At 40.1% G+C, this 10,763-nt stretch overlaps 1 protein-coding gene across 1 annotated transcript in view; it reads right to left on the bottom strand.

The window, feature by feature from the left end:
• Positions 1 to 4,874: 4,874 nt before the first annotated feature.
• Positions 4,875 to 10,763, bottom strand: part of DBF4 (DBF4 zinc finger) — a 22,002-nt gene continuing 16,113 nt past the window's right edge. The window contains exons 11-13 of the mRNA XM_044424911.1: positions 7,767 to 7,878; positions 6,358 to 6,482; positions 4,875 to 5,943 (exon numbers count right to left, since the gene is read on the bottom strand). Coding sequence (XP_044280846.1) covers positions 4,926 to 5,943; positions 6,358 to 6,482; positions 7,767 to 7,878 — 1,255 coding nt within the window. The 3' untranslated portion in view covers positions 4,875 to 4,925. The remainder of the gene's footprint in view (positions 5,944 to 6,357; positions 6,483 to 7,766; positions 7,879 to 10,763) is intronic.

The following is a 10,763-nucleotide window of genomic DNA, read 5'->3' as shown; positions in this document are numbered from 1 at the left end:
CTGCTCGCCAGCGGGAGAGGCGCGTTTCTCCCCGCCGCCTCAGTGCTGCATTGTGTTTGCCTGGCTTCCGCTCGCTTCCAGCGCTTTTACTGCATCGGGGGCTTTGCCGTAGCAGAGAGGCTTCAAGCTCCGCCCAGCTCGCCTCAAAGCCGTGCAACAGTCTCCCAGCCGAGGCCGCGGGAGAGGCGAGCCATGCTGCCTGCCTTTCTGCAAAATCACGCGCGCGCACGCACGCACTCGCGCCGCCGAGAGGGGAGGCGAAGCCGGGGCGCCCGTCGCTGGCGGAGGCGGGGAGGCTGGGAAATGTAGTTAGCGAAGTTCCTCGAAGGAAACGGGGTGGGGGCCGTGGGGGGACAGAGCTCAAGCACGGCGAAGAGCCCCCGTTTTCTTCTAGCCGCGGAAGAGGTTTTGCCATCCAGACCGTGCTAAAGGGCTCAGGCTAAGAATGGGCACGATCGTCCTACAGTAAACCCTAAACAAGCAGACGAAATTAAGAAGAAGACCATATTAATACCGTGAATTAATAATACAGTCTTAACAGAATAAGTAGCAAAGACACGTTCACAGGAACGAGGAGCAGTGCGGGTTACGAGCCAGTGTGACGCGAAGCGGACAGGAGGGAAGCCTTAACCACCTTCCCAGACCCTCGTGCCCTCCCGATGGGCTGGAGAATAACGTCGGCTGGAGACGGCGGGAACTGTGGGCTCGAGCGCACCAGGTTGGGAGAAAGATGCCGTAAGCTTAAAAAGCTACAAGAATCTTGAGCAATGCCACAGGGCTGCAGTCCTTGATGCATGGTCACGGCTGACATTTGGAGGCACGGGCGTATCTCCCCGTACTTTTTTCTGTCACACTGTGCGCACTTACTGCCGGAGCAAATGCCGGTGATGCTCTGTAAAGTGGCTTTCAGTGGACAGCAGACCATGCATCACACTTGGGTTGCATGTGCCTTCCAGATATTTTTGACTCGTATCATCATGGGTAATGGGCAGAGGGGATGCGTTGTAGTCAAAGATACACGAAATGTGCCAGGTCAGGGAATGCACCTCTGCAACTACGAAGACTGACAATAAACAAACATGACACAAGAGTCTTTGCACACATTTCTAGGCTGAAAAGGGGCCTCAGCTGCGTGTTTTTGATGCTCCGGGAAAGAAGAGTGAACAAAAAGGGATCATGACAGGACAGGGACAGGAAGCGAGATGGGGACACCTGCTGGAGGACTGAAGGACAAGGAGGGGTGAACAAGTCACAGTGAGCACCATCGTTCATCAGGCACACTGTGGCTTATTCCACAAATAACCTGTGCTGTGTAGTGTATTTGCAGTCTAGGTTGTCACATGGTGCAAACTCTCACACTTTATTATAACCTCATTTATACCTTTTGGACAGAAATCCAACAAAAAACAAACTGAGCAATGTAAAAGCACATGCAGTGCATGTTATGCATTAGAATTGTCAGTAAGGTGTGTATCCTGTTTAAGATTTGAGACAGTTTTAATTTAAATCTTTGATCTTTAGAATTATCATGTAACTGGAATATAGTAAGTACCCTGAATATATATAATAGCTATGTTTAATGTAAAGTAGTCAAAGTTACTATGGTTACTTACTATGATAGACGTATGCAACTATGTGGATATTAAGGGGTTTCAATATTAAGTTCATATGTTGGCTCTGAACTGTGAGACTTCAGAGGCAGATGGCTTGTAAACTTATTTTTCATTCACAAATGAGTATAAACAATGGCACTTAATTCTAAATATTGGGTCTATGTGCAGGTACGTCCCATTTGTTTCAGACAGCAGCCACAGCGATTAGTTATGCACTACATCCTGATGTTAACACAGTATCCAACATGTCCAAGTGTTTTAACTAAGATTTTATTTTCAATCTGTATTTTAGTTTTCTCCCTGTGTGTGTGCACTCAAAAGCATGCTTGAAAATATGTATTCTGTGCAATTCAAAAAAGAACTGAAATTCTTCTAAATAATGGTCTATTCAGTATAGGTAAGGATTTGATACACCAATTGAAATTTTTAAATCTATCAGTGCAGATAAGATTTCTTCCACTGGAAATGTCCTGATATAATAGGAACAGTCACTTTCCTGGACATTGGTGTAAGCACGCAAAGGCATTTCTTGAATGAGGAAGGAAGATCAAACTGAGGCATTCTTGTTAGCCACTACAATTTCAAGACGGTCCCGACTGGCCCAATAGATCTGAATGTTAGAAACAAAAGATCTATCTTTGTATACAAAGATTGCAAAACAGAAGCAGTGAAGTAATTCTTGAGTCTGGGGGAGGGGGGCTTCCAAAAATCATATAGGCATGTCTAAGAACTTGTGCATGCACACTAGGGCTCTCTTGAATGTCCAGTTCTAACTGTTGCACTCTGTACAATACCCAAAGCATCAGTCATTCCAAACCTTGTTGGAACAACAAGAGTATGTGCAAGGGATTACTAATAGGAAGAAAGGACTTAATCAGAGTAGGCTCATAAGTGAACAGCTTTGTCCTTTGTGCTGTATCTATGAACTTTAGTTCAATGATAGCTTTCTACTCCTGGTAGGTATTGTTACCAAACACTTTTCTTTAAATAAATGGACCCAATCTGGGACTTCTGGGTAAGGTTTATCAGGTACTACAGCCTTTGGAACACCTTCTGATGACTCACCTGATTGTGGAATTAGATTCACATTAGATTTCCAACAGGAAATACCACCTGAGATATTTACATGTTACTTCTCTGCATAACTAAAAGACTACTTGGCTGATATTAGCTAGATGGCTCCAAACAGCTAGTGATAACTCTGCATGTCATTATAAGATAGCTTTTGTAGACTTCACTAATATGTTGTCAATCTAAAGAAGGCTCCCACAACTTGTAAGTTCAGTAAGTAAGTATAGGTGAGAGCAAGATGTGGGGACTGAACCACTTTCAGCTCTAGAACAGATTCCATTTCAGAGACTGGTTGCGGGTTGTATTTCAGTGGTGGATGTGGCCAAATGCAAATGCGATGGAGCATATTTTAGCTAACCCTTAGAAGAGGCATTTCAACCTTTAAAAAACCTTGCACAGAAGCTGTAGAACCACTTTACAATTGGAGGTTGGGGGAAAGGGGGCGAGGCCAGGGAAAAGTCCAGATTGGACCTTGGGAAGGCCAGCAGCTTAACATTTTTGCTGTGTAGGTCATGGTACCAAAAACTCATGTTGAAATACATACTTCATAAGGTGAAAAAGGTTTGACTGGTTATCTCACAAGTTGTACTAAAAATGTCACAAGAGAACACAAATTTCCCTTCTATTCAGTACAATTTAACAAAACTTCCCAGCCCAAACTTATTTTCTGTCCAATAGAAAATAAAAAAATCACCCATCTGCTTTGAGATTTTTTTTGTCATAGCAATCCTCTAAGAGGGTGCAGTTGAATAGATTGTACTGGAGTGACAGCCACATCCAGTCTTGCTGGCTCACAGCAGCCAAAGCAGGAAATGGAAGGGGTGGCTAATTCACTCATGGGCCCTTTCGTCTTCCCTCCCATTGACTCTAGCATGAGGGAATTCAATGTATCAGTGCCAGGGTTGGTGTAGTGCAGGACCCTTGTTCTGAGTACACTGTGGGAACAAAGGAGCTTTGGATCCTGGAAACTCTGGGGCACAAGTGGTGGTGTCCCCAAGAGCTGTACATGACATCCCATCAACTGTTTTCTCTGCTTATGCTATTCCTATGGTCCCTCAACTGGTCTTTATTCAGTTTTAAGATTGTAGATTAAATTATTCTTACCTGGATGGCAGGGTACTCCCTGCACTACCAAGTCCCTTGCTTCATGCAGTTAAGTAGCATCCCCATGGTAACAACACATACCATGTAAATGGACTTACCAGGGCCAAGATGCTGCTATCTCTGAGTTTGTTAGGTATTTCCATAGGGCAATGTCTTCAGGGAAGACATCAGTCACCCTGCCCACATTTATTTACATTTCTAGGCTACCTTGCAGGGCAGCTCCAAGACCAGAGATAACTGTAGCTATTCCTATGAGCACTGTTCCCTCTCCCAATTGGCAGACTGGAAATAACAATAGGGATTTCACCAGTTCTGCTCACTGGAAGAAACCGAGAAGGCTCTATCAAGCCAGATTAGGGCTGTGAGATAAAAAGTATTATTTCTCTGCATGTGGCAACTACAAAAGATTTCATTAATGTGACAACTGCTGTAGAAGCAGGTGCTTTGAAGAATGACAGGGTATGTTTCCAACATTTTATCTGCGTAAGTGAAAGCAGAACATTAAGAGAAATCAGATATACTCAAGCCTACCAGAAGTTTTTGGTCTATGAGGTCAGTGCAGTAATGAGTACCACATAGCCACAATGACTCAGGAAGCAGAACTCGCCACTGAAGGGAAAACCAGAGCAAAAAAACACCTTTAATCACTTTATCCTCTGTGCCCTTAAGTATTACATTCTGTATCATCACAGCAAGGTTGGGCACTTCTGCAATCCTCCCCATGTAACTTCTCTATTTCAATACTTCCTGTAAATTTTCAACACACCCTAAATTCCCTAAATATGCCAAAAGATTGGATAAAGCTGCAATTCCATACTTGCTTGTTTTAGTAAATCCTATTAATCTCAATGGGATTTATGGCTAAGTCAGCATGAATGGGATTGTAATGTAAATTCTGCAATTTAAGAATTTCCCATTTTTACATTCAAATGCAGAAGTCCTCTAAATAGGCAAACATACTTTACATCCTCACCCACCCCCAGCCTTTTTATACATACACGCACACTTGGAATAGCATGAACATAAGGGTTTAATACAAGAATAATCACTATATAGTTTATTATGAAAACAAAATTTTCACAAATATGTTTCAGTTGCCATGTTTATTCAAAACTCATTGTTTTAAATAAAGCAGCATTAAAATCCAATAAATGGTGATGATGAGGCAGAAGTAGAAAACAAAGACCAGAGAGCATCTGTATGCTGGTCGTCCCAAGTCTCTTTCATTAAACTTGAATCTTTGTTGTCTTGCATACTTGAAAAACCCCCAAAATCAGAATTTGCATCACTGGTCTGAAATAACTGCAATAGTGCCTGCGTTGACGAGCTTTGTAGATTTTTCATTTCCTCTAGAACAGGTGGCTCATCAGTGTGCTGTAAGCATAACTCCATATTTTGTTTCTGACTTCCATTTTTATTCCTTCCTATAGAATGTACAACTTTTCTGCTGAATCTTATAGAAGGAGAGCTTTGTATACTAATGTCTGTTAGCTCACTGGGCTCAGGAGGACTATGTGGTAGCTTTTCTGTCTCTAGAAGGACTGAAAGTTCTTTTGGAAAATTGTTCCCCGCACCAAGATCAATTGCTGAATGGGTGTCTAACTTTTTCAAACATTTTGCTGGAAGAAGAACTGTACTGTTCAATTTTCGCTTTGGCTTTGGTGTGTTGCTCCTTTCACTAAACTCAGGGCCTTGAATCTGATTATGTAGTGAATTTAAATTTGTTGACAACCCTTGTGAATTCTGTCTTGACAAAGGCTCATAATGGTCAAAAATTTCAGGCAAGTTTTTCATACACAGCTGACTTTCTTTCTGGCAAGGTAGTTGTACCAAGTTTGTTGATAAAACAATCTCCGTTAATTTGGCAGGTTTTAGCATTTTGCCACTTTCAGTATTGCCACTCACTTTTCTTGATTCTTCTGAGGAACAGATGGTATGGTATGAAAAAGCAGAACATGAAGGTTCAGAGGTAGAATTTTTGTGTGCAGATTTTGGATGAATGTCTATGTGCTGAGGACTTTCTTTCAGCGTCTGAGTTGTAATACTTTTCCTAGAATACCATCTTAATGGAATATCTTGCCTCTTCAGCCGCTCTTTCAATTCTTCTGCTTTTGCTCCAATGAGAGGAGCAAATTGTCCAATACTACATTTTTGCCTAAAGGAAGTTATACAAGTAATAAAATTAAAAGGAATCTTCAAAGGTGGCATAAAAGAAAGAGATGATAAACAGTAAATCTAAGTAATATGGGCCAGCCATAAACAGAATATTGCAGATGTGCAATTTGCCCATAACACTGATATTACATAAACATCAGTGCAAATTATGAGGCATGCACATGTGCAGAGAGAAGCCAATCTGCAAATTTAATCAGCTTCCTGTGCTTGACTCAAAAGATACTTTCACTGTGTATCCCGACCTCTTTTTTGTCTACTGACCCTTTGAAGGAGCCTTCAAAGTAGAACAATAATTACAGAAAATCATAGTATACAAAATAAACTAAGTTTTCAATCAAAATCTCTAAATGCAATCACCATTAATTACCTGCAGGAAGTTATAAGATTATTTTACCTTTTAATTTTTGGTGTATTCTCTCTTAACTCTAAAAAATCACAAGGAAACTTGGAAATGATGTCATCCACAACTTGATAGTGAGAACTCTGTGCAAAGTTTTGATGTTGTTCACTTTCAACATGCTGAAGTTAAAAAGAAGATAAAATACCACACTGGTAGCACTCATATGGAAATTATTCATCTAAAATTAAAATAGATGTGGTATTTTTCTTGTGCAAGACAACATTAACTACAAACAACAGCAGACATTGGATCTTTAACCCCTGATAACACTACCAAAACTGATTTCAGGTTGTGAAAAATAAATTCTTCACTTTAGTGTAACATATATATTTTCTATGTAATAAGTGTATAATTTGCAGTTACTCTACTATTTTAAATAATTGGAACAGTTCCATAACTAGGAAGGCCTTACAGATAAATAGTGCCAACTTAAATGTGGATGTGGCCGGCCAGCAGACATGGCCTGCCTGTAGACTTTCAGCCCTGTCTGAAAATAACAAGAAAGAACTCAGAAATTAACTCCCTTAGGCACTGAAGGTGGCCAAAAAAGAACTACAGGAGTTCTTTTATAGGGATGCCAGGGTGGGAGGGGGGTTCCCACCAAAACACTTTTAAATCTTCCAGGTAACAGACTCTATGAAGGGGCAGAGCCCATGGGTGGTGCAGTGGTTAAGAGAGCCAGTGTGGTGCAGTGGTTAAGAGCATGAGACTGGGACTCAGAGGATCTGGGTTCTAGTCCCCGCTCAGCCATGGAGCCAACTGGGTGACTTTGGGCCAGTCACAAACTCTCAGCCCAACCTACCTCACAGGGTTGTTGCAGGGATAAGATGGAGGAGGAGAGATGATGTAAGCTGCCTTGAGCCCTTTGTAGGAAAAAGGCAGGATATAAATTGCAATATAAATAAATAAAAATAAATGGGTGTACTGCACATAGACAACAAAGAAAAAACTCACATGATCCACAAGAGCACAGGTTTTAATAACCTGAGCACATCCATTCCTCTTGCAGGGCAGTGAAACCTAAAACCACCAGTAGCTTTGTTTTCAATATCTACATCAAACTGCTGAGGGAAGAATTTCTGAAGTTTGAGTTGCAGTATCACCACTATGTGGTTGACACTCAACTCTCCCTTTTGTTTCTAGTGATCTTAGGGAGCCTGAAGAACTCTTGAACTGATGGAAGTTTTGGGATGGATGAGGGCAAACAACAAACCTTTTATCATCTGTTTAAATTTATATTAATTGAGAAAATAAAAGATTTTGAAGGACTCTTCTTTTAGAGAAAAAGGTGTTTTAAAAGACAGATGTGACCCCCAAACCTCTGGAAGACATTAAAATTTAAGTACATATCCTACACAAAAATAAGCCAATTAAATATACTGGCTCAGCTAAAATATACTTACAGCTTGAAGATCATCATACTTCTTCAGACAACATTCACAATAGCCTTTTCTCTTCTTATGTTTCACAGGAACCTGAAGTGGGCCCTTTTCTTTGTCAGTGTTTGCTGGGTTTCTATTGATAAGCAATAAGATATCTTATTTATAAATTTGTTAAGAGGATATGCCAGACCATTAAGAACATAGTGCAGGGGTCCAAATTTTTTGTTTTGATCTGTTAGCTAAACATTTCTTTCTGCTAGCTAGTTGTGAAATGCCACCCCACTATGAAGCAATGTTGCAGACATTTTCAAAATATTTATCAGTTTAATCAGAATCATGTATATATACATATTCTGGTACAAATTCTACAAGATGGGGAAAGTATGATTTTGATTAGTAAGATGCTTATCTTAATTTTCTACCCAAAAACATTTGTAACAAATGTGGAGAAGAACTCCTATTGCTACCTATTAAGCACATGTCATGATTAGGAAAACACTGCAAATGTTAAGCCACAGAAATGTCTCCCTACTCAAATCTATAAAAATACAGTCAGAAAAAGCTTATTTTATACATTGTCCAGTACACCAAATAATGGAAAAGACTGATGGGATACAGTACAATTGTAGCACACACAAAAAGTACATATTAAATCTTTATCTAGCTAGACTGTCAAAAGATTTCACTACTGAGCAGATAACAACACAACCCATTATTCAAATGATTAAATCATTGAATCAACAGAATAAGCTTCTTACATGACCATAGCAATGATGCAATAAGACACAATGCCCTATCATTTTACGTTGCTATAACTAGCAGTATTCCTAATTTTCAGCTAAAAATAGTAACTAAATTCCATTTTAAAAAAAGATCAAAACCTTGGAAAATCAATCTCTAGCACCATTTGTCTGCTACTGGCATAGGCTTCATCCTGAAAGAAATGCAGGGCTTGCTACTTTCATCAGACAGTGAAAGCCTCATTTTATCTGTTCTGCTGGTATCTCAAGTGAATGTTGGGCAAATTATATCATTATACTTTATCTCTGAATCCAAAGGTATCCTGCATTCTACACTTGCTTCTGAAGATGTAATCTCTAGTGCTACTTGTCATACTTTCCCAGGATCACAGTGTTTCAACATCAGTGACACAAAAATCAAGAGCTAAGGTAGATATCCCACACTTAATCATAATGATCAATGAAGCAAGCTGAACTAGACAATACAACCATCTTAAGGAAATCAGTCATATGGAAAGTCTACCATTTGCATGCAATGGTGGCAAATCATGTCAATTAGGTCACAACGTATCACAATGTTGGCCAGGTGCATGCTTTGGCCATTCTGAATATTGAAACAATGACTGGGCTGACCAGGGGTCGCTATGTGATGTCTGAACCCAACACTTTAGGTTAGTTATAGGTTATACCCATAGTTAGCCTAGAATTAGTAGTTACACTGACTGTGAATAGTTTGACCTATGTTTAGCATACAGAGCTGGTATGTACATTACTGAAGTTATTGTGGGTTGATTCTGGGCATCCATTTCCAAGAAATGTTCAGAGCCTAGGAATGGAAAGGCCTATTTGTGCCTTATCCAGCTTAGCCTTTTCTGACATCAGCTGCTTTTAAAGGCAGAGTATGTTGATAGACCTCTTGATGTTGGTAGACTTTGCTTGGGCTAACTCCCATTAGCCCAAGCAAAGAAACCCAGTGAGTTAACACTGTAAATAACTGCAAACAGCCCCAGTGCTAAAACTGAAAGGCATCAAATCATTTTTTGTTAAATTCCAAGGGTAATATTTGATTACTGTAAAATAACTCACCTGGAAAACTTAGCCCTTTCCTGAATTTATGCAACATCTACGCAAAGATTTTGAAAAGTGAGTAACCAAGTACCCAATCTTCTGGACAAAAGCTCTCTTCACACGTTTATTTTTGCAGTGGTAATATTTATGTCATAATCATACCATTTCATTTGTTTGTGGAGAGCCATTTGTATGCAATAACACTTCCTACATATCTCCATATTTAGCAGATTAAAGAACACATTTCAAATTGTGGAATCTTTGGATCTTCACAGGAGAGAAAATGTATACTCCCGTGTATAAGGAAGTGGCAAACTGATAAAAAGTGAATGCACAGATGAGCCCTAAATCTTCAGCTCTTCAGAAACAACATTCTTTCATTTAAACCAAAAAAAAGCCCCTTCCTGTTGGTCTTAACACACTGAATAGTACATATTATCATGAGAGAATCCCACAGACCAGTGGTGGTGAACCTATGGCACATGTGCCACAGCAGTCACGCAAAGCCCTCTCTATTGGCAGACGAACCAAGTCGCCCCAGGATCGCCCCAGCAGCCGAGCATTGGATAACAGCACACACGGGGGCCATGCACATGTTTGGAAAGGAGTAGCAGCGCCAATCAATGACATCACGAAGCGCGACTCATTAGCTGCAACTCATCCGAGCTTTCGCATGGCCGGTCAGTGCGCTGCCAAGGATATGTATATATTTGCTTGGAGTGGCTGTGAGTTGTTTTTTCTAAACTAAAACCTCAGTATTCAGGTTTGATTGCAGTGTTGGCACTTTGCGATAAATAAGTGGGTTTTGGGTTGTAGTTTGGGCACTCAGTCTCTAAAAGGTTTGCCATCACTGCCATACACTGTAGTATTACTAATTTTATTTATTAAAGTATTTTAAAACTGTCCTTCATCCTTATAGATGGCATGTGTGCAAAACTTTGATTAAAAACACAAGATATAATAAAAACACTAAAACAACAGTGATACCATTATCTCAGCATGGTTTGCTCCACGGAATATGACCACAAATTGTTAAGAGCATCAAAGACAGGAATGTTATTTTTGTAGGCATCTCAAATTATGAGTTTAACTCACTTTCTGTATACCTGTAATTAGATAACCCCATACAGCCTTAGAATTTCCCTTATCAGTTGCTTTTTCTTGGTTCTATAACAAAGCAATCAACATGGGACTCATGTGTAATGAAAAG

The sequence above is a fragment of the Varanus komodoensis genome, unplaced genomic scaffold (genome assembly GCF_004798865.1).
Source record: "Varanus komodoensis strain SLA01 unplaced genomic scaffold, ASM479886v1 scaffold15, whole genome shotgun sequence".
NCBI lineage: Eukaryota > Metazoa > Chordata > Lepidosauria > Squamata > Varanidae > Varanus > Varanus komodoensis.
Note: the sequence above shows the minus strand (reverse complement) of the source record. Positions and strands in the feature narration are given on the sequence as shown.